This window comes from Podarcis tiliguerta, assembly GCF_965153285.1.
Source record: "Podarcis tiliguerta genome assembly, chromosome: 9".
NCBI classification, from domain to species: Eukaryota; Metazoa; Chordata; class Lepidosauria; order Squamata; family Lacertidae; genus Podarcis; species Podarcis tiliguerta.
This window is the reverse complement of record NC_139542.1, coordinates 48,610,222-48,635,813: the sequence shown is the minus strand read 5'-3', so window position 1 is coordinate 48,635,813 and position 25,592 is coordinate 48,610,222. Positions and strand designations below refer to the sequence as shown.

The 25,592-nt window shown below is 37.9% G+C and overlaps 1 protein-coding gene across 6 annotated transcripts in view; it reads right to left on the bottom strand.

The window, feature by feature from the left end:
* The window catches only part of TENM3 (teneurin transmembrane protein 3), a 1,235,569-nt gene that overhangs the window by 244,074 nt on the left and 965,903 nt on the right, over positions 1-25,592 (bottom strand). For 5 of the 6 annotated variants that reach the window (XM_083456978.1, XM_083456989.1, XM_083456990.1 and 2 more), the window contains one exon: positions 1,458-1,550. The exons of the other annotated variant lie outside the window; for it this stretch is intronic. In XM_083456978.1, the coding sequence (XP_083313104.1) occupies positions 1,458-1,550 (93 nt within the window). The remainder of the gene's footprint in view (positions 1-1,457; positions 1,551-25,592) is intronic. 6 annotated transcript variants of the gene reach the window in all.

Below are 25,592 nucleotides of genomic sequence, written 5' to 3'. Positions count from 1 at the left end.
AACAAATACAGCATCATAAAATCATTTAGAGACACTCCCTGTGTGGACCAATGTTTAGGCCTTATAATCAACCATGGAATGCATTTTTCATTATTATTGTTTATTATCTCATTTTTATTCCACTCTTCATATTAGCAGCACAGAGTAGTTTACTAAAAGATATACAAAAATAATAATAACCAAAACTAAAATCAATATAGCAAAATAATGAAAAACTAAAGCGGAAAGAAAATACTTCTAATGGACTGTTCACTAAACCAAGTTGTTAACACCCTCACAATGACTCAAAGGCCAAGTGAAAAGGTGTATTTTGCACGTTTTTCCTATAATTGCATATCCACAAGTATAGAGCACTGGTATGAATGCATAACCTTCCCTTCCTCTGTTTCAAGGCCAAGAAACATACCTTGAGGCAGTGGAAAGCAGGTTCAAGCATTCCCAAGTCCTGGAACAGCATCCTTTCTCTCCAGGTACTAGAACTACAAGTCCCAAAGTCTTTGGCAGGAAGCTGATGCTACATGCATAGTTTCTGCTAAGGAGAAAGCCCCTGAAAAGGGTGAAGAGTAATATATCCTTAGTACTATATTATTATTTGCTTGGATAATTCAATCCAAACATCTTGTTTCTTCTAAGATTTCTAATTTATGAATTTATTTTGCTCTTTGACATATAGAGCGGCACCTCTCAACTACATTGTCCTCTATATATCCCAGGACAACAGTTCCTGTTATTTCTCATTCTCCCACAAGTTTTTGGCTATATGTGTAGTATTAAAACTGTTTATCATATCTATTCTTAATCCTTTTTTGTCCAGCTTAAACAGACTCTGTTCTTTCAAAGTTGAGATTTGTACTCTGAACCCTATATAGAATCATAGAATTGTAGAGTTTGAAGGGACTCCAAGAGTCATCTAGTCCAAACCCCTGCAATGCAGTAATCATATATGTTTCACTCACCTGTAGCTTCACTTCTAAACACACACACACACTGTGGTAGTCCAGCTGAGAACTAACTAACTAGCATTAAATGCAGCAACTTCTTCCAGTACACCATAGCCATGCCCTTCAAGTGTTCATTACTTTTGTTCATTTAAGGAAGGTAGTTAAGGATATATATGGCAAATTCCATAAGTGTTGTATAACCTAGATATCAAAGTCAAATTATCAGCTTCTGTTCAGTCAATGGTGCTATAATTCAAGAATGCTGATCGTGAGATCGAAGTGTAGCTTTGGATTATATCTGGCCCTGTACTTTACAAGACAACTACTATAATTACTTGGCACATGTTCCCCACAAGAGGAATGAATGCAATATGTCATTGTTGTAAAATGCTTAACGGTATGTTTTTGTGCATAAACCCATTTTTTTCTCCATAAAAATAATTTGAGTTTACTGGGTAAACTTGTGAAGCAGCATTTCTCTGTCATTATTATGTTATTACTTTTACTTTTATTTACTTGTATTTTGGTAGCATTCAGTATCTCCATTCAGGATCAGATCCTCATCATGATATTCAGTGTTCCAACATAGGGTGGGCTGAGCAGCAGTCCCTGTAGAGAAAATCACAACATCAAAGTTGCATTTAGAGGGGCTGAACCTTCTTGGAAACTGAAGGCATTTTAAAAGTACTCGTTCCTCATGGAATCCTGGCAAGAAAGATAAAATTGTAGCTATAATCCCACATCCATTTATTCAATTATATTTACACACCCACACTGACACACTCTTGCAAAATTTAGGCCAACACATTGGATTTTGGTTCAAATAGAATAAAAAAAGCAGTCTGTTACTATGTTTTATATACAACATATTGTTTGTGCCCTTAGTATTAACAAATAAAAAGAGATTTGCCATAATGCAATATGCCTGAGGCAACCTATAAGTTACAGCAGTAAGAGATATTCTAAAACAAATGTACAATATTTTATTTATTGCAAATATTCTCATACATTCCCACACCCTTTAGTCAATGAAGACCATAACTATATTTCAGAAGAAAGGATTAATGATTAACACCATCCCTTTTACAGGCTTAGAATAAGTCCTTGTCCATACTTAATGCAATAATAAAATTCTCTTCAGTTGATTAAAATACGCCCAGTATCTAAATGACAGGGGTGGGAAAACACAGGCTCATTACAAATAATGCAGGACTGGTAAAGAATTGCAGAGAGTGAATTCATAAGGGGGAAGAGGGTTGTCAGAGCACCTCCTATCCATCAGGCTGCCACTACATTTGTTGAAGCATATACCAGTTCTTCTGGCTTTGCATGGCTTCCATAAGGAGCCGCCTGAGAAAAAGTTAAGTCCTCTTCAGTGCTCTAAAATAGCTAACAAGGCCTGATCAGAGCTCAATATAAGGCAGAGAGTGGAATTCTGATGATCAGCTGATGACACACTGCCCTCTTAGGTACTGGGAACCAGTCCCTGCTCCTCTTCAGTTCCTCTGTTTCTCATCTGTAGCCACTCTTCCAGCTCCTCCTTCCACTTATCAGCCTCCTCGAGTGCACCCTGGCTCCACTTTCTTCTTCCAATTGCCCAAGCTGAATGTCTGGTGAAAGATTCCCACCAGCTTTGAGCACCCTCCCTAAAAGGCTTTCCACAGGCTTTTCTGGGAAGCTGGCTAGGTACTGACACTCTTCAGTCAGCATTGTAACTTAATCCCACCATCCCGCTTTGGAATGCTCCAAGTGGCTTCAAAGGTCATGCTCAGAATACGCAAGCTCATTACAATACACTGGAGCTGGAGCTGCAGCAGATACTTGCCCTTAAGGGGAACAGGCATTCAATGAATGGTGGGGTCAAGTGTTAACCCAACACTTTCTTGGATTTCTCTGGGTCAAGTTTTAGCCAATAACCTACAGAATGTGCAGTTATTCTTAAGTAGAGGTGAACTGAAACTAACTTGCTTACTTTGGAACCTTGTTTGCAGGCAGCAAAGTTGCAACCCTATTTTAATCAATGCACGAAGGGGGCTGTAGATTTTCCCCTGACACTGAATAACCCCCCACCCAACCCAATTCAGTGCTGGAGGACAGGACAGCATCTACACATTGCCTAGGCAACCAGACAACTCTCCTGATCTTCCAGCAAAATAGTAGTGATTATTGTGGCTGTAACAGGCATAGAAGAAACAAATCTGGAAGTAAATTGAGTAGTTTTTTCCAAGGGGATTTCCTACCCCACAAAGACCAAATTCCATCCCCAAATTTTCTGTTGACTGATTATTTTGCTCAGTCCTGGTTTTAAGACTTTAGTGACAGACATAACCTGTAAAGTTTATAAGCAGGTTCAAGGTATGTACAATACCTGTTATAAATGACTCAAACACTTCAGTAAGCAATAGAGTTATCAGTGAAGATAACATTCCAGTGGTTTAAGTTTGGAGACATGCTCAGTATTAAGAATCATCTCAACACTTCTAGTTTTCTACGAGCAGCTCTCAGCAAGCAGATTGTGAATTTTTACATGCATCTTGAGGGTGTTGGATCACTGATTCAGCACATCCAGCACTCACAAACCCCTCCATCTCCAAGTACTTTCAAAATCAGCATTTCCCTTCATTCAGGAAACCCCTTGTCTAGTGATTTACTAACTGGGAAACAGAGGCCTGTGCTGGTGATTGTGTTCTACACATGCAATACTATTTAGCATGAGACAGTGGGAAAAACATACGGCAGAGAGACGGAGCTTAATTTCTAAGATATAAATACTGAGAAACCTGACCAAAGACATGCAGGCTATAGGAAAAATATAATGTTACTAAAACAAATGCTCGTGGTAATTTCTAACCTACAAAAGTCTGTGGTGAGAATAAGTAGCTTTAACCCAGAGACCAACATCTGGCAAGTGTCTCCAGAGAAGCAGAATAGAAGTTAAATATAGATCTCCTAGTTCATGGCTTCAGTATGAGTTTAAGATAAAACATAGCCCGACTGTGTGGCTATATTGCTACAAGAGAAATAACTGAATGGTCTCACATAGACAACACCTGACCAAACTCCAGTGTCCCTTAGTTTCCTAGCTCCAGATGTTCACATTTAGCACCCAGCTCTTGATAGTCATGCTTAATTTTTACAGCTGTACCAGAGTTATATTTTGATATTCTTTCAAATGCTCTCTTCTATTGAACAGTAAGTATTTTTATATATTATTTTATATATACATTTTGCAGTAACCATCTTCTCAACTAAGGATATGCACGGTATGTGTGTTGATTGCACAATGAACTGGTACCTGCAATGTATTGCTATTATTGCAAATACAGGGTTGTAGCCAAGTAAGTTTTACTCAAAGGAGACCTATTGATATTGATGGGACTAAGTTAGTCATGTCCATTAATTTCAGTGGGTCTGAATATGACCAGCTGGGTTGTATACAACCCAGAATATTTACTGACATAGTTTACATTTATCTGCCTTATAGTGTTGGGTACTTTCAGCTGTGCTATATTCAGGCTAAGGCAGGCAGGAGGCCCTTACTGTTTAAAGTCTGGTAATAGCAGTGTGCACATTTATTCTAAAATGGTTTTAATACTAGAAAGATTCAACATGAAGCACTGCAGAAAACTAGATAAGAAATGAGCAAAGGTTACATTGGTGGGGGAAGGAAGAGGATGGTGTGGTTTGCTAATGAGTATAGATCTGAGACTTCCTTTTATGATATCAGACATAACCTGATTTATCAATCAAAGAAAGGGTTTGGTAGAGTTCCACTCAATTAAGTCGTATAGTTTTGCTTTATTGTGTTAGAATATGATAATTATGATATCATCCATGCCTGGATTTTTTTGTATTAGGGATTTGCCTAGTTGTTGATTTAATAAAGCTGAAAGGATTGCCTAACCAAATCAGATCTGTGTTAAATCTTTATATACTGACCTCATAGTGGCAAAGTAAACTCAGCACTAGACAGCAGACAAACCCAGACAGGAAGCAGCAATATAAATCAGATTCATATTGGGGAGGGAGGGGAGAGTAAGAATTCACAACACAATAAGGTACACAGTTAGTTAGTTAGTTAGTTAGTTAGTTAGTTACTTTCCTTTTTGTTTTTTTACTTTGAGACCTTCTGCACCAATAAAAACCTTACAATGTTGGCAAAAAACAATCCTCTCTGATGTTGGGTAGTCTAATAACAATCAATGTTTAATTATGTTGAACACCCAACCCCTTTTCTGTATGTAGCTCTTGCTATCTTTTCTATTGCTTGTCTCCTAGGATACCTTTTTATTGGACAGACATTTCCAAGATACAATAAAACACCACCAAAAACAAATAGCAAGCAATCGGGCTGAAACTTAAAAATAAGACAACAAGGCAGCTAAATGTCTGAGCAGTGAATACTACCATAAACACTAAGGTCTACAGCAGTTAGGAAAATAGAAGTCACCTCCAGTGACTGCTGAAGGAACCCTTCCAACTCTACAATTCTAGGAATCCATGAAGAAAAATGTGCTTGAGACTGAAGTAAAAGACTGCTATGACCTGGATGCTACGCGGTGGTGCTGTAGACCCACTATAGAGATGAGAGAGCAAAATGCAATTTTACCTAGTCTGGAGAAATCTACAATTTCAGGTATTCTTCATTTTATCACCTTTCCCCCTATGCTTACAAATAGTATTGAATGGTGAGGGAAAGGGAATTAGGGATGATGGGCAGATCTGTCCTGAAACTTGGAAGTGTGTCTGTTGTTCTATTTCATGTGGTGTGACAGCTAAGGGAGCACTCAGACATTCACTCGTATACGAAAGAAATCTTGAATGGTGCTCAGTTTCTTGACTTTTTTGTGGTTGTGGGATCTATTAATCCTTTTTCTATTACACTCAGAACATATTGTTTATTTAAGGTAAAAGGGCTCCAGATTTCCAGTTTTACTATGCTGTTAACTTAAACATATACAGAAATATCAGCTCTGTGTGAGATAGGACTAAATGTGCAATAATATAACTCTCTGGCTTTAAACCAAATCTTGGTTTCACACATACACCCTTTTAAGGCATAGTGGGTATCTCTCCATAACAGTTCATTGTGGACATAGTGCTGCTGATGCATGCAAGTTTTGTGTAGTGTCCACATGACACTAGCCTCATAAAATGATGTTCATTTTATTTTCTCATTTAAACCAGATTTAATTATTTCTGCATAAAATCATTTATTAAAAAACACATGGAAATAGTAAAGCCAGATTAAGTGGGAGAGGGGATGGGATAGGATAGTGTTTTGCAGATGACAATGTCATGCGGATACTGAAAAACTTGCAAACATGAACAGCTGCACCATGTCCACAACGAACTGTCTTGTGAAAGCGCCCAGTGAAAGTGGTTTGAGCCTATTCACAGGACCAGATTCTTCATGGATCTTCCTCTAAGCAGTGCAAAAAAATCTACCCTTCCACAATAATATTTTCCTTTACTGTTGTCAACAAAACATGTGCAGAATATTAAAATCAATATGCTTCAAAGCAGAATTTCAAATGTTTCCAGAAAACAAGAAAGTCTTATTTCACTGAGAAAAAGTAGGAAGTTTCAGCATTTACAAATTGCCTTCCATACATAAAAGGCAGGGTCTCAAAGAAGCCCTGGAATAAATGTGAATACAAGTTTATCAGTAATCCATCAGAAGCAACAAAATTCAAAGCTGATAGAGCAAAGATATAATATATTCAAAGTCAAGTGGAACAGAAGCCAGAATGTTCTAGCTGTAATATTTTCCTCCATCACAACATCATGCTGACCGTCATGGGTCAGTTACACTCTATACAATCATGTGAGTATTGCTTTGCATTTATATTTCTCAGAAGTCGTATCTTAGGCCTTCAATTCTTTGTTTTTCAACAGCAATAGAACATTTTGCAAGGGATACCAACGTGGCACAAAAATTATGCATTCAAAGCTCCATATAAACCTTTCAGAAGTAATTCTACACAACAGTCTGATTTTGCCAGGTGCTGAACATTTCTCTGAGTTACAGAATGGCTGGAAAATGCAGCCTGAACCAATGTGCAAGTAAATATACAGTGCCTGACAAAAGTAATCTGAGTGAGAACAGTGAACTATATAAATATTCCGAGCTAGAATTAAAAACAGGTACAGTGGTACCTCAGGTTACATACGCTTCAGGTTACAGACTCTGCTAACCCAGAAATAGTGCTTCAGGTTAAGAACTTTGCTTCAGGATAAGAACAGAAATCATGCAGCGGCGGCGCAGAGGGAGGCCCCATTAGCTAAAGTGGTGCTTCAGGTTAAGAACAGTTTCAGGTTAAGAACAGACCTCTGGAATGAATTAAGTACTTAACCCGAGGTACCATTGTATTCTAAAAGGAAAAAGACTGATCAAATCTGTCACAAAAAACCAAAAGAGTAAACTTTTACTAGCAGCTACTAAAGCCCAGAATTTATGGAGTTCAATTTTTAAAATGGCATGTATTAGTTTGTTAGATACAGCTGACTAGCTTATAGTAAAGATTCAAGGAACTTATCTGAGAAATTTGGTTATTCTTGTATTGTACATATCCATTTTAAATGATAGCTCACTAATATTAGAAATTTATTTTTTAAAGTTTTATTTGCTTTGGAGTCAATATTCTGTTTTAGATATGGAGATGGAGAAGAGAGATGAGGGAGAGAGAAAGTTCTATCACTATAGGTGTGATATCCTATAAATGTGGTCTTTTTGTAAGCAATACTAGAGATACTCTCTTACCAGGAAATACTTGTCTATAGTGTACACTTTATCACTGTGGGAAGAGAAAAATTAAATGGGGAAAAAACACCTCAGATGCATAGCCAAAATATAATGTTGGGGAAATGTGAAGAAGCAAGGATATATAAAATTATGCAGTTGCTGCATGCTTAGCTTGTAAAATGAAAGATTTTCAACAATCTCAACTGTGCAGATCTGGATCTTGGCCAATTTTTAAGCTGACGCAAGCCACTAGTAACAAGCCTATATGTAAAACCAAACTGAATGGATGAAAAAAGCAAAAGCTTCCAGCAGTCCACTGTAGCCAAACTGAGCACTCCCATTCCAAGTTCTCCCAGACATCATTCATAATATTATGATGAAAGATTATATGATCCTAGTCATATTTGTTATCTTCTCAGGAATTAAAAACCTATTTACTTTATCAAGGTACATGTTATATGCAGGCAGAAATCGGCTTCTGTATGCATATCCCTAGCTGGACAGAAAATTGCATACAGAGATGGGTGTTGCATACTGATACTCTTTCCAGGCCCAAAAGCTAGGGCTGCTAGTAGTCCTTTAAACACTGATTCTGTTGAGTCACTGCTAGGAAAGGCAATAAGGTTAAGTCTTTGTCTGATTTCCTTTCTTCTCACACAGTTGACAGTTCAGCTATTTCTTAAAGTGCTATATATGTGCAACTCTGGTGACAGCACATATCCACTCTTGAATCAGACTTATTATGTAATATGCTTAACTCAGTTAATTATTTGAACTGACTGTAACGGATGGAGAGGGGAGGCCAACAGCTTGCTGAAGCAAGAATTTTAAAAATAGATTAATAGACAGTCTCATCTTTGTGTGTGTGGCATCTTCACATACACAGATCAAAGGAAACCAGTGGATGTCTTTAGAAGTAGGCTAAACAAGCTTTTAGTTGTGCTTGTTTAGGCGGATTCAGTTTCTGAGATAGGATGACTTTTGAGGTCACTTCTAGCTGTATATCCAAAGAGGTCCCATCAGAAGACAGAATTCCTTCTGGCAGAAGGATGAAAAATGTGATGATCTCAAGCAGATAAATAAATGTGAAACCTGAGGGATGTCAGTCAAATGGGAAATTAAGCCATTGCATCGTTTCCAGGCACTAGCCAATGGAGGAACTTTGGTAAAAGTCTGCCAGATCAGAACAGAAACTTAGTCAGCCGTTAGGCTGGATTGGGTCATGAGGAAAGGCCTGAGGTAAAAAAAAAAGTTTCCAGATCAAGATTGTTCTCAGCAATCCAATGCTATTCTGGATTTTACCACTACCACACAACTACCTTGCTTCTTCATTTCCTTTGCCTCACCTCGTTTTATTTCACTCTATCTCTTTTACACCAACCTAGTTTTGTGTCTTTCCCAAGACCTGATCCTCTAATTTGATGATTTCTATGGCTTCACTGGGAAGAACTTCACATCCAACTGATGCACATAGAAAACAAGTCTAGGACTGAGGTTATACAACCCTAAACAAGTCCTCACACATCCATAAGGCCTGCATCAGATTTTGTAAATTCCAGTTCAACTTCAAAAGTAGAGCATTTTACACTCTTTTAAAAGAACTGTATTGAAATTAGTAGGAATCTTCACTAATATTAATTTTCTTTGATATGCAAAATGTGGCTAGCCTATTTAATAGCACACAATATGGTGCTGCTAAACTGTGTTAGTACCCAATATGGTGCCATTACAACTCTGTTAGTTAATCATTTCTGCACCTTTATCTAGGTGAACAAAAGCCATGCTGCTGAATCTGCACAGCTTCTTATTAGGAATTGGATTCTCATGTGACAGTATTATTCCAAAACTTCATGCTCTGTTATTATTTTATTTTGTACTTGTTAGATTAGTATTATCAATTTGTGATAATGTAAAACTGCCATATTTTCCTTTTTGGAAAATCTCCAGAATTATTTAAATAATACCGGGAGCACACACTTAAAGATCAGTCAGAATTTCTTTTTTTAAAAAAAAGTAGATTAAAGAAAGTCAATAATGTTTTCTCAATCAACAAGGCAAGATGCAAACTCTGTGTATGTGTCTGCGTGTTTAAGCTGTTTATATCCAGAAATGGTGGAACAGAGAAAAGAAAACACTTTATTCTGGTTATAGCTACACATGTGATCTGCCTTCTGTAAAATAGATGGCCAACTACACTTTCATTAAATTAGAACAAGATGACAAATATAAAATTTGCTAGCATGCACAGCAGACAAGCATTAAACATTATGGAAGGTTTCTACAGTACAAAAATGGATTTGAGCACTAGGGAAGAAAATATATTGAAAGTACTTTCTAATGAGTTTCATTCATTTCTCCTTCCCACGCAGTGGGACTTATAATGGCAGTACATTTGATATCTGATTGTGAATCTGGGGAAGCACGTACTTCACAGATGTATTAACTTGAAAATATCAGTAAAAAGCAGACGAAGAGCCATGGATGATGGGCCTTTAAGTCTAAATTTACAGTGGCAACTAGTACAATGGGTGACCAATGACACCACACAATGTCCATTTAATGCACTGCATTAAACACACACACACACACACACACACACACACACACACACACACTACATGGTCTATATTAAAACCAAAAAGAATAAGAAATCAGTTTGAAAGACAAAGGAAGCTTGCAATTGCTAACACAAAATGCTGGTGATAGCTATCGATCAGAAAGCTAAAGCTACATATAGAATCATAGAATTGAAAGGGACCATGAGGATCATCTAGTGCAACCTCTTGCAATCTTTTACTCAACAGGAGCTTGAATCCATGACACTTAATCTGAGATTAAGTGTCTCCAGCTCAACTGACTGAGTTATGATATCTCAGTTATCATGATGATTTTAAGAATGGACACTCCCAGCAAAATCTAAAGACAATAACTTCCCTAGAAGGAAATTAGTTAATTCACAGAACAAATGAGATTATTGTCATCCAAATTCTTACAGTCTGATAACAGGGTTATTTGAGAAGTTGAAGCATTATTCTGCTGACTTCACATCAAAACATTTTCTGTTATCAAAATAGACATCTATAAACTGTCTCTGTTGGACAGGAAATCAAATTAGGTAATAATAAATCAATCAAATGAAGCTAGGAACTAGATAATTCCATGTATTATGAAAAGTAAAACTAATAAATGTTATTTAAAATAAATTGAGCTCTATTAGATAAAACTGAAGAAGGCGTTTCTGCAGTATGATGTAAGTCAGGTTCATTAAGTCATTCTGTAGAGCATCTATTGGGAGATGGCTGCCCAGATATTTTTGCTTCCATCATTGACTATGTAGAAAAACTTTGTGAAATTTACCCAGAATCCTGAAACGTTCCTCAAAGGACTCACAAATTGATTAATTTTTGATAGTGCATTTTAGAAAAGGTCCCACTCACAATCCCATTTCTAAAAAGCTCGGTGCATCCATTCGTTTTAGAAGTGTCGTATCAGGGATAAATCAATGTGTTAAGAATTGCTTGGTAATATTGTTGTGGGATTAATCTTACAGAACAGATCATCAGCACGATTACCTTTGGCATTCTGTGTGCACAGAGTTCCATTCTAAGCATGAAAAGCCTTCTAATGCCAACATAGGAGAGCCATATATTGAATGATCTGCCACCATTCAATATTTAATCCTGCAATTGAAACCACTAAAGGGATACAACAAAGTAACAAGATGAATGAATTGTGACCTCCAACTTGCAAAATGACATCCTGAACAATTTATCTTTTGGGCATGTAGTGCATCCCATGGCTAATATTTCTATCACTTCTCCCGAGTTTAGGATTTGTAGATTTGATCAATGCTACATTAGCAAAGTACCTGAGGTGACAGACTGGGAATCCATTGCTTATGCTTGAACAATACGCTAGGTCAATTTGGAATATCTGGGGTCTGAAACAAAGGCCTATTAATGAAAAATCAATTTTATTTCAAAAACTGCATTCCTAAGCATCTCTTGCAAGGTGACTAGAAATAAAGTGTTTGTGAGTTGTGAAAAAAGCAATAAGGACTTGAACTAGGAAGCAGGTGTTTTTAAGTTTAGAAAGCATTGTGCTTTTTAATATTCTGGTTACTTGCCTCTGTATGGAAAATTATTAGTCCATACATAAAACATCTGTACGAAGGTTGTGATAAATCCCAAAGAGTGATAATACTTGGGGAGGAATCTAATTGGTGCCTGTGATCAAATTTCAGTGGGTGTCTCCACTAAAAGAAGAGAAAGGATTGATTTTTGCTGATTCAAATTCCCCACTGCAGTCTCCCATGCTATCTTGCACTCCCCAACTCCCCAAAGCAGATTTTTTGGGAAGATGGGGAACGCAGGAAGCAGGGGGAAATGAAGCAAATGGATCAAGAGCCCTGCCCAGGACACCATTATAGTCCACTCTCGGATAAAGCACTCTGCCCTTATACTATCCAGGGAAATATGTAGATTCTCTTTGCTCCCCTTCACCAGCCATGATGGGGCACAAATTTAGTTTGCAAGTGTGGCTAACACAGTTCTTAATGGGTTACACCAACTGGAATTGAATCCACACAAATAGAAGCCTACCCTGAAACTTTGTGATCAAGCAAGCATTCCTGCCTGGTCATGACAGGACATTTCTCCCATCCAGCATATACACATTTCTTAGAGAGATAAATTCTGGGCAAGGAAACAATAATGCATTAAAACTCTCAAGTTCCACACTTACAGTATTTTTGTGTGTTTGGGTACAGATATCCATTTAAAAAATGTTTGTGCAACATCTATTCTGTTTCTTTTCCTGTGGCTGTCTTCCCCCCTATTTTTGTGCAAGCAGAGCTGGACTCAGACTGATAGCTTTTTCTAGGATAGTCAACACAAATCATCACCTTTTGAGACAAGTCTCTGGCCATTGCAAGTCTGGTCACACGTAATTATGTAACAGTTCCTCCACATTGGATTAGAGGCAATTTCACAACTAAGTGCAATTGTGAACAAATCAAACACAGCATCTATACTGTATTGTGCTTTCTGGCAGTGAAGACTCACAATGAACAAGCATACACACGCGTTATGGAAGGACAGGAAAGGGCAAGCAAGCTGGGAGAGTCCTACAGTTCTTTGTCTGTAAATGAGGACAACAACAAAGAGAAATGTTTGTGTAGTACCATTTTTAAATAACCTTGCCTTTTCATAGCTTTTTGTATGCCTAGCCTATGGGCAGATTTGTTTATTTTTTATTTCCTAAAGATGGGATAAAACATTGTCATCACTGGCTTTTGTGCCTCTACTGAAAGAGTACAGAAAGGGAGCAAAAGTTTATATTATACCAGTTTGCTCATTCTCAGTCCTGCAATGATCATCTAAGGCCCTTCTTCATGTGCCCCCTTCATGTGCACCCTCCATGGAGGGTAATTAAACTATCTATGGCCTTTTAAACTATGTTTTGGTTTGGGGGGGCATTGCTTTTGTTTGTTGCTATGTTTTGTATTGTGTTTTTATATTGTAAACCACCCTGTGATCATGAATGGCAATATAGAAATTTAATAAATAACAATAATATTATTTTTATTTTGATAATAAAGCAGTTGCTACTAGAGAAAAAAAGGTGATAGGCTATTGTATCTACTACTACTACTACTACTACTACTACTACTACTACTATTATTATTATTTCTCCTCTCTAGTCTTCTCCAGGCTAAGCATATCCAACTCCGGAACTGTTCCTCATAAAGCTTGGTTTCCAGACCATTTTTATTATCCTCGTCACCTTCATCTGCACACGTTCCAGCTTCTCAATACCTTTCTGAAACTGTGGTACCCAGAACTGGACACAGTGCTCCAGATCAAGGAAAATCAGAGTGGTAATATACTTCTGTTGATTCAGTCTAGAATTGCATTAGGGGTTTTTTTGCGTGTGTTTTTGCTGCTGCTTTAGATCCTTTAGATCCTTTGCATGTGTACTGTTAGCAAGCCAGGTGTCCCCTATCCCTATCTGATTATTTCCACCTAAGTGCAGAACCTTACATTTGTCCCTGTTGAAATTAATGTTGTTAGTTTGGACCTGGTTTTCATACCTTTCCAAAAGTGTCAATTTTTAAATTGTAGGTAGCTCCATCTCCTTGACAAAATTTGATTAAATATTTCTCATTTTAAGTTTCTTATTGGTACATTTTATGCAGGTCTCTCATGGAAGCATCATAACTGTAAGATCTAAATCGACACCAGCAAGGAGTAAATTACAATTCTAACTGCCTGCCCCCCAGAGGTTAATGGCGAGAGAATGTAACACATTAGACTCCAGAAGAATATTTGCAAAAGAGAAACAAAATAGTAAGATACGGTATATCTATAGTGTTTGTATGTATGTGTTCTGAGAGCTCACCCGAAAACAAATGAAGTGAAAATGAGCTGCAATATTATTTCAGTGAAAATTCCATATACAGACACAAACATTCACAAACTTTTAAAAAAACCATACATTTCTTTCCCCTCCACACGTCTCTCTTTGCATGCTTGCATAATTCTTCAAAAATTAGACTGGTATATATCCAGACTCCCCTGTGTTCCTACATCCCAAACAAAATTATAAAGGAGGCTTTCAGGCTCCTTAAATGGAAGAATTCTGGGAGCGCTGAACAAGCCCTCTCATGAGTCAGAATCATGACAGCCACTAGATATTCTGCCTCCACATTGCAGCGTGTATGCACAGTTGAACTGTTGCATTTTTAAAAGACATTTCCATTCTTCCTTCAAAAGCAATATTTTCTTGCAAAATTACATGTAACACATTTCCCTTTTGACAACCTCCCCCACACCATCTGTCTAAGACAGAAGTAAGTGTCTCAATATCACTACTGCAAGGGACCCCAAGCTTAATATTATATATTTCCTTCTATTAGCATGATTGACTGACAAGCTATCATCCAAGAGACTGTTTCAAAAATAAATAGTGTAATTCTAGTTCCTTGGATTCTGCTGCTTCAGGGGCCTTGAGGTTCTAAATCTTGGTTTTAAAGACAACAAGTTTTATGTTATCTATGTACTAAAAAGATAAAATAGGGTTTTACTTTATTTTTAAAAATGGTAAAGGTAAAGGGGCCCCTGACCGTTAGGTCCAGTCGTGGCTGACTCCGGGGTTGTGGCACTCATCTCGCTTTATTGGCCGAGGGAGCCAGTGTACAGCTTCCGGGTCATGTGGCCAGCATGACTAAGCCGCTTTGGCGAACCAGAGCAGCGCACGGAAACGCCTTTTACCTTCACACCAGAGTGGTACCTATTTATCTACTTGCACTTTGATGTGCTTTTGAACTGCTAGGTTGGCAGGAGCAGGGACTGAACAACGGGAGCTCACCCCATCGCAGGGATTCAAACCGCCGACCTTCTGATCGGCAAGTCCTAGGCTCTGTGGTTTAACCCACATTTCCACCCGGTTCCAGTTTTAAAAAATGGACATTCACTATTTAGTGTCTCTGTATACTATAAACACACCAGTTATGCCAAACTTTTAGCTAGGAAACTTTTTTCTTTGACATAAGTAATGATTTCATAGATTTATCACTTGCATTCTTTTCACAAGCCCAAGAATGATTACTGTAAGATTTTTCTACAGAGTTCACACTTAATAATGCTCACATTACATTTATGCATAAAAGGTTCAAATAAATAAACTAAACTGAATAACTCCTTAATTCTTTATATGGTCTCTTTTAAACATTCTGCCATTAAAGCTAAATGTTAAGATAGCATTACAGGAGATGCTTCTACATGGCAGGATTTTATCTTATGTTTTGTGAGCATCTATAAAGAGGAATCTGTACAAATCTGGTGAATTCCATAGTTCATTCCACATATCAACATTGTTCCCCTCTATTTACAGGCATGGAAAATGAGGTATATTCCACATGCCCCATGCACTTCCTCTTCACAGATATTACCAAAAGTTTTGGAGGGACAGCAGGGTGGGATGCAGCCACACAAAAGCAAGTTCCCATACCTGTATGATGAAATACAAATTGGGCCCTTGAAGTGCCTGTTGTCTGGTAGTTTTATATTTACATTGGTACCTCGGGTTAAGAACTTAATTCGTTCGGGAGGTCTGTTCTTAACTTGAAACTGTTCTTAACCTGAGGTACCACTTTAGCCAACGGGGCCTCCCACTGCCGCCGTGCCACCGCTGCCCGATTTCTGTTCTCATCCTGAAGCAAAGTTATTAACCTGAGGTAATATTTCTGGATCAGTGGAGTCTGTAACCTGAAGCGTACCACTGTATTCCTGAAATGTATGTATTACACAAAGCTCTCAGAGCAGCTTACAAACTAAAAAAAACAAGAAAATACACAAGAAAAGCACCACAGCTGAGTACAATTCTAGCATTAAAACAAAACAAAACCAAGTAAGATCACAATGCAATCTTAAGCAAGTTTACTAAAAGTCACATTGAGCTGACTAGGTCTTAGGATTCAAAAGGTCTAGGAAAATTCAAAGGTTTTCACCTTGCACTGAAGAGGAAATAAACACAGCATCAAAGGTGGACATTCCAGAGGTAGGGTTACACAATTGAAAAGGCCCTGGCTTTGGTCACCACCCATCTTACTTGAAAAGGTGCAGGGGGCTTGGAGGAGACCCTGAGGGGTCGGTCTCAATACAAATTCAGCAGGAAACAGGGGGTCCTTCACATTCCCTGGTTCTAAGCCTTTTAACAGCTTTATTGATTAAAGCTAGCATTTTGGAAATTGAGAAGTCAATGTTGCTGCTTGAGAACTGGTAAAGCATGTTCTGCAAGTTCTGCATCAGTCCATAAGCTGCTATATTTTGCATTAACTGTAGTTTGTGAAAAGTCCACAAAGGCAATTCAAGTACGCTGCATTGCAAAAGTCTAATATACACCTATTTTTAATTTGACTTTATACTAAAATACTTTCATTTCTGAGAATTATTGGACACCCCCCTTCCTCCACATAAAAGCTTTCATATACTGAAACGTGTACTTTTCATCTATAGAACAAAAGAGAAAAAGTCAGTAAACTAAGAATGTGTATATTTAATCAATTAATCAATGACCATATGCTTTTTATGTTATGTTAGTATCTTTTGAAATGATGAAAGCAAGCCGAGAACAAAAGAAAGAACCTGAAAGTATTATGATTGTATGAAAAATTATCCCATGAATTAAATATTGAATCTTACATTTATCCTTAACGATGAACTGATTAAAGGAACACCGTTTGCCTTAGCTGCCAAGGCCACAGATCCATTCTACTACAGTACTGGTAGCATTTTCTCTCTGCCATGAAAAATGTCTTAGAGAAATCACAGCATTCTGCTCTTAGTTTTCTATTGTATTCCTTTGTCTCCAGAGCGCACTCTCATCCACACTTGCACAATTCTAATATTAACTATCATGAAAATGTAATTTTGTGCCGAAAATGTAACATTTAACGTTATTGATTTGAGATCTCTGATGTGCTTGTGTAGCAGCCACTTTTCAATATGGTCTCAACCAATAGGATTCATATTGCATTTTGTTGTATGATTCCTATTAGCAAAGTGAGTATGCCTTTTGCATGGAGCTAAAATGGCTGTGAACCTTGATGATCTATAACAAAAGCATTGATTTCTAAAATAAAAATAAAAAATATGGCATGTGCATGTGTACTTTGAAGATTCTAGTCAATCTGCAGTGACAACTGGTATAGGTAAGTGGAGAGGACTAGAGCAGAATGAGCACAGAGAGATATCCACACAGCCTCACAGCATGACTGGTGTGGGAATGGGGTGACTGAGCAGAAACTGCGCACAGCAAGCTTTCTTGCTCAGCCAGTTCTAGCAACCAATGGCTAAGTGATTCAGGTTCTTCAAGACAAAAACAAAATCAACCACTAAACAAATCAACAAAAAACCGTCAGGATCCACAGAAGTGGGGGGAAATTGATCAGAGACTAGAAAGAAAATGCAAACCACCAGGAACATAAAACAAAGGCAATCATAATAGTAAAATAAGTTTTTCAAATTTGGATAATATTGAAGGAATGTATCTAACAGTGACCATGTACAAATGGAATGGACTCATGAAACAGACTTCGCCTTCCTCTTCTCCCTTGGCAGCCCCCATCATATCCCCTAAATTTGATCTGGAAGATTGGGGATCTTCTGGAGCAGCTTTGGGGGATTGGAAAGAAAGGAAGATTAAAGCCTGGTGCATAAGTGAAAGTTCCTTTGCATGACACTGGATTTCACTTAGGGTGGAAAAAGAAAACTTGAGCTAACTTGGTTCAATGAAAATTGCAAAGCAGACTGAATTAGTGTTTGATATTTTGTTAACCAATATACCATATCAATTATTAAAACTCTGTAGAACAGGCAGAGATAAATGAAGTACCTTTACCCTTCTATTAAGAAGGAGGAAATGGTAATGCTCAAATTTAGCGTTAACATTAAAGCCCGGTTGTATGCATGTTTATACAGTACTAAGAAAGTCTGAGTCAACTGGGATTTATTCCTTAGTAGACATGAATAGTTTTGCAGCAATACTGTCAAATAACCTGATCTTAAGTACAGTGAGGCTCAAAAAAGCCAAGGTCATAAAGAAAAATGCAGCACAATACTATACACATTTATTCAGATGTAAGTGTCACTGTATTCAATGGGTCTTACTCCCAGGCCTTTGCGTGCATCATTGAAATGCACACCAGTGGGGTGTACCTGGAGAGTCCTAGTAGCTTGCTAGGATATCCACCTGAGGAGGACATCCTCTTCAGGCTCTGGGGAGGGTCTCTGCACAAGCCAGAGGGGCAGCGGGGCTTTGCTGAGGCTGTTCAGCTGACATGTGGGGAAGTGACATTTAACACCAGTAGTTAGGTGGGAAAGCTGAGCAGCCTCAACAAAGCTATTTAGCTCAGACCTATTTAGAGGGCACCAGATTTGGTTTAGACAAATCCAGAATCTTTTTGAAGGGCTCACTTCAGATCTGGATTTAGGATTCATCTGAAATGCATGCACAGCTCTGGTAAAAAGCTCAATAGATGAGAAATATGTACTTCCAACAGTATACAGTTTAATTATGTTGCTTTCATGCGGACATGGACAGTTGAGACCAAACTCAAAAATGAAGCAACCTTTTGTTTTATAATGTGGGGAAATTCATCCAACTAAGATTACCTCTCACAGGTTCTTGGTTGCAAAAGAAGCTATGCTTCCTTAAAAGATATACCTCTACTAATGTTTATGTATTTACAGTGTTCAATGACACAAATAAAATCCAAAAGCAATGTAGCTGCTTATAAATTATGAAGCTATTGTCCTTGGAGACATCAGTAAAATGGGCAGAAATAAGCTTATGGCATGTCCTCAAATGCAAAAGTGCCATGTACATTAGTAAGCATATGTGTTAATCAGAACCTTAGGAAACTGGCCCTGCATATTCCAAGGATCCACATGCTGTTAGTTTAATGCTTGTTTAAACAATGGCATTGAAAAACCAATATGTGAAAAGTATCCATGCTTGCAATATGAACAATATAGTCACCTTTCAGTCTAAAATGTGTGATTATATCTTGTGAATCTGCAAAAGTCTATTAACTGAGGCGTGTGACTGGTGTGATTAAATAAAATCTGCTTTAGCAAAGTCCCTGATAAAATGTTTGGATTTTAGATTTTAAGGCCGAAGCAACTGACATCCACCATACAGAACTAATTTTAAAGTTATTGCAGTTGGCACTCATACAATAGGAATAAAAAGTTTGAAAAATATGGTTGTTTTCTTTTGAAATCAAATTTCCACTGGCTGGAAGCAGATCCCTAATCCTCTTTGTCTCACACGTTTAAAATTTGAAACTGGCTCATTCTACTAAGCTAACTCCAAAAAAGGTCTGGCTTCTATAAGTGCCCTCTTTAAACTCAAGTTTTTGGAAACTCTTTATTCACAGGGCAGGTGGAAAGGGCAGCTGGCTGAATGGATCGGGTTTGTGGAAACACAAAACCAGTACTTTTATCTGGCTTCTCCACTTCAAAGCTGGTCTGTACCTCATGCATCTATTTTTAGAATCGGCAGTTAACATTAATTCTGTAACATAGATAACAATAATATCCAGTAAATAAAAGACTTCAGAGCCTATACATAAAATAAATGTGTGTGTGTGTGTGTGACAAACTTTAATATGCAGGACTCTATTTAAGGCTGAATACTGGGATGCTAAAAACACGTATGTCTCACTAGAACCATGTAAACTTCCAAACTGCTGTGGACTACTTCGTGAAAGATTACATTATGCATACCCTCCAATACTTTGAAGCCAAAATCCGGAACACCACCTTCCCGTTTTTTCTTGCGAGAGCACAGCGGTCATTTTGGTTGTCATAATATCATGTGATTTCAAGCTGCCTTTTCCTCAAAAAAGCACTTTTGGGGGGACCACACAAGATCACACCCTGAAAAAACACTTTTTGGGAAGAGAATCACGGTGTGAAATTGCCCAAGATCACAAACATTCTCTCACGATAAAAAAACAGGATGTCTAGGACACTTGTGGGGTATGCATTATGCTAATATGGCAGACATGAGTTTTGTTTAGTTTTTAGCATGGGAAGCAGATATACCAGGCTTCCTCAACCTCGGCTCTCCAGATGCTTTTGGCCTACATCTCCCATGATCCCTAGCTAGCAGGACCAGTGGTCAGGGATGATGGGAATTGTAGTCTCAAAAACAGCCAAGGTTGAGGAAGCCTGAAATATACTAAAATAAATGATAGGATCATCAGGGTATCCAACACAACAACAGCCTCTAATCTACTTTATGCTGATCCTTAACCAGTCGACTGGAGGCAATGTTAATCAAGGCAGGATATGCGCCACTGGCCTGTTTAATATCAGCAACCATGCTCTCTCATTCAACACTCTTCCCCATATTTCAGGCCCATGTCCAATATTCTTTTCCTTAGTTTGCAGGTTTATTTAGACCCATTTTTATTTCTAAAATAAGTTTAACTGAGCTTGAAGTTCTATGCAACTTCATTTCAAATCATTTCTAGAACATGTCAACAAAAATATGTGGATGAAAATAATTAAAACACAATAGAGTAGAGGCACACATTTTTAAATGTAATCATTTTTCGGGGAGAGGGGGTTTGCAAGATTTGATGACATTTATGTGGCAATATTGAATAACTGCTGACAATTAGCTGGAAGACAGAGCAGAGGTCTTGTAAGAAGATTATTCCCTCATGACAAAAGATTGAAAATTCAATTATATTCTGTTTATTACATGCCTACTCCAGTAACCATATTCATAACCAGGTCCTTGATAATATACAAATTAATGGGAGCACAGGGGGATGCCTTAGTAACTTTTTCCTCATGATAGTCTCCTTCAATATTAAAATTTTAAATATGTCCTTAGCTTTGTCTAAACTGTTCCACACAATATTCTCAGCAGAAATTGCCTTTAAATATTAGCATAGTAACAAACACACACTAACCTTTTTAAAAAAATGCTAATGAGATCAAATTAAAGTTCAGGAACTTCTTTTCAAATGTAAGCCTTTTATTTTATAGGGAAGTAAGTTCGAGGATTTTTTAAAAAAGTGAAATGAGTAAAAACAGTCTTAAGGATGCAGCTGAGAATCCCATATTATTTAGCTATCTCACTGTACTACAAATAAAATTATTGCTTAACTATTTCAGAAAAAAACAGAAACAGAACTAAAATGCATCCAAAATAAAACTAAACCTCTATTCTGCACATAATTAATTTTAATAAAAATAAACTCATAAGTGGAGCTGCAATCCATAGCACCAAAGAGAAATAACAGCCTGACTGATCTGTGAGACAACTAATGAGAAAGAAAGAAAGCAATACCTGTAAGCTTTCTTCCTTTTTAGACTTAAGGCTTGCTTTCTTACATTTCATGAAACTACCTGCCCTCGAGCTCTATAACCCCATTAGGTATGCTCCTTAGGTATGAGTGGAAGACTAATGACTCTACTTTTCCATTCCTTTCTCTTCCCCTAGCATGGTAAAAGATGGGGGACTTGTTTTCTCTACCAGATCACAAACTCCTCAAAAAAGCATCTGTTGTTACTTTGTCATAGGTTTAACCTGCGATCCTTAGGACTTAGCACTATCTAATCTAATTAGTCTTCTAGAGCATCTTAAGTTCCAATTTTAAGGCAGTAACATACAGCAAAGCAGGCTTATTATTATAAGGTGAAGTTAATACATTCTGGAAGGGCAAGGTGGGTGTGCTCAGCCCTAAAAAATATACTGGAAAATGCATTCACTTTTAAAAATCCTTCAGACAAATTCTTAAAACGGGCAAACAGATATATACATGAGACACTTATTAGTTATTACACAGGAAGCAACCAACAGCTGCCAGAACACACACAGTTTTGCAAAAGGCAAGGGATTTTTCCAGTGCTGAGAAACTTAGATTTCTCTGTAGCAAATACTTAGTTGGACGAAAGACAAAACAATCATCTGGCAAGATCCGGCAAGATCCTTAATGTATTCTTTCCATTCTCTTATTTTCCTTTCTAAAAATGTATTTTGTACTGGCGTTGTGTTGATACTGAAGCTCAATCCAATCACCTGTCATCTGTCCTACAAATCAGTACATTTTATTTGTGGAAAACAACAGCTATGACAAGTAATCATTTGGATAAATAAATAATACTATCCTTCAGATAGTACCATCCTAGTTTAGCATACCTTGTTCTCTTCTTTAACAACTGACTTCCAGTCTTTTACCTATGTCCTCTCTCTCATTCTTTCAACAATCGCATTTTCCTTGTCTCTCTCAATGTTCCCAAGCTGTCACTCTGGCTCCACCCACCATTTCATCACCACCCTGCTGTCAAACATTCATCCAATCATCATTCTGTTAAAATAAGTCCTTTGCCTTCCCAGAAAAGTCTCTCTCATGACATTACATTAAAAAAGAAATGAATGATGTTACTGCATCAAAAACTGAAGCTTGCCACCCCTGGTATAATATATATATATTTTTCATTTTTAGTGCTTCTTTAATCAGGTTGTTCTAGATTTCCATTATCTTGATTTTTAGCTTCTAAAGATGTGTTCAACGCCTCCTGTTTTCTACATCATTATCATTATTATTATGCTGCATTTTTGTCTCGTTTAAATTATCCCTGTGTTTCCAGACTTTCTTTTGTTTATTGTTGGCCATATGTAAAGCAGGTGAAGAGTAACAGCAACTAAGCTTACTCACATAGTAGGCACATTATTAAAAAGAAAACCTATCTAGCCTCTGAAAGGCTAGATAGCCACACATTGTGGCAATATTTTTAAAAGGACAGGGGAAATACCACGGCTTGTTTTGAATGTACTTTTTTTTTATTACATTCAAATATTTCTCACAAGGGGATGGAACAATTGAATTGTAAAAAGTTAATCACAGGAAAAAGCCGCTCTTCACAAAGGAAAGCCTATTAGCTATTTCATAAAATCAATACATCTGATACAGTATGGAACAAAGACCTTTGAAAATAACAAATGAGATGAAATATATTTCTTTATTGAGCAGTATTAATTAAAAACATTTGAACCTTAAATCCACAAATTTCCTTTTTTCTTTTTTGGTATATCAACAAGTAGCCAAATGTATTCATACAAGGAGCAGTTATAAATATTCTGCTGATGGAGAACAAGGAAGTAAGTGTTGTCTTTCCACCCACCCAACTCTCTTCTTCCAGTCAACAAAATAAGAAAGTAGGACAGCAGATTGGGTGTGCTGCACTTATCCACTACAACCACGCTATGTGAGAGTGGTTTTGACAGATGGATTACTATTTCATCAACATTTCTTATTCAGCAGATAGACTTGCTGTGAGGTGTTGTTTGTATCCAGGATCCCAAACCGCTTCACGATAGGATTCTTTATTACCTATGGACCTCAGTTCCCCCAAAGCTGATACTTCTTCTGGTTTCTGTCCTTTACACTATTTGTTTTACAGTGAAATTTTTGAAGAGTCAGCCTGCCATCTGATTTTCAGCTTGAAGCAACCAGTCTAAGCCTGCAGTAACTAACCATATGAGAGACTGTCCGGTTCATTGGTACCATCATTCTGGTATCTGTGCCTTCAGAAGTAGTAGAGGTGAGCCCAAGGCTGTCATCTCCTCCGTAAGATTAGATGTAGATTAAATTAGACTGTGATTATATGCCATCTGCCCACAAAATAAACTGTAATATGGTGGCTTAAAATATACAAGGCCTTAGTGCATTGCAAAATACATCTGAAGCAATCTACTTCTGAGGCATGCCACATAGCAGCTACTCATTATCAAACCGTTTCCACAGGTAGACGGCTTCTTTGTAAATAAAAGTATGCCTATATGGTGGCATCCTGTCCCAGAGGATGGGGCCACTGGCAGATGATGCTAGGCATCCCATTTTCAGGAAAGGAGGCTACAAGTGCTGACTGGTATGACACTTTCTATACCTGCCTTTGGAGAACTAGCACACTGTTTAAAGACTGCTGCATGTGGTTCATGTTCTACATGGCTAGCTTCATGGCGCAGGATCTGCTGGGTGGTTGGCTGGGTAAGGAAAAGGCAGCTTTTATCTAGAACTGGATATGTCAGGGCCCGCCAGTGCCATAGTGGCTCCTGTTCTCTTGCCCCTCAGAAAAAGCTCTGCACTTTTTACCAGGCCCCAGAAAAGTTGTATTCTTGTTGGTTTTTCCTCACACAAATCATTGCTGGAATCCTAGTATATTTCTTGCCACAAAATGATTAGAATAAGGACCCACAATTTCCATTTATGCTCTCTCACAGTAAGTTATTGGCGGCAGCACAGGGAAGGGCTTCTTCTATCAATACAGAAATTGACAAATTTGCTGCTGGAGACATAAGACCATAAGCAACTGTTACATATATTAGTTAATGAAAGCAAACACGTACTGTATAGACCTTGTCCAACTTCCCAAACCAGGTGCCCTTCATATGTTTTGAAATACAACTTCCATCATCATTGCTCTTTTGCCATGCTGATGGGCATTGTAGTCAAACACATCTGGAGGGCAGATTCTCTCCAAACTGAGCGTCTGTCCCAAAAAGGTGGGAGTTCCTACACCTCTCTTTCTAGGAAAAAAAAGCACTGGTTACAACATAGGTTGTGTTTCCCTACACATTTACTTGGGAAGAAGATCCATTGAACAAAGTTAAAGCTACTTCTAAGGAAATTTAGATATGATTGGGGTTTTAGAGTGATTTCTTAGGACAAGGAGATCATGCATTTAAATAAACATGGAATATTGCTAGTTGATTTAGTCCTTTGTCCTGTGGCAAGCCCTCAGAAGTATACAAGCCTGAAATCTGGTCCTTATTTTCACAAGTGTAATGTGTAATCATCTTAAACAATGTAAGCATCTTAAAAAGATGTAAGCATCTTAAAAAGCAGAGACATCACCTTACCAACAAAGGTCTGTATAGTTAAAGCTATGGTTTTCTCAATAGTGATGTATGGAAGTGAGAGCCGGACCATAAAGAAGGCTGATCGCCGAAGAATTGATGCTTTTGAATTATGGTGCTGGAGGAGACTCTTGAGAGTCCCATGGACTGCAAGAAGATCAAACCTATCCATTCTTAAGGAAATCAGCCCTGAGTGCACACTGGAAGGACAGATCCTGAAGCTGAGGCTGCAGTACTTTGGCCACCGCATGAGAAAAGAAGACTCCCTGGAAAAGACCCTGATGTTGGGAAAGATTGAGGGCACAAGGAGAAGGGGACGACAGAGGACGCGATGGTTGGACAGTGTTCTCGAAGCTACCAGCATGAGTTTGACCAAACTGCGGGAGGCAGTGGAAGACAGAAGTGCCTGGCGTGCTCTGGTCCATGGGGTCACGAAGAGTCGGTCATGACTAAATGACTAAACA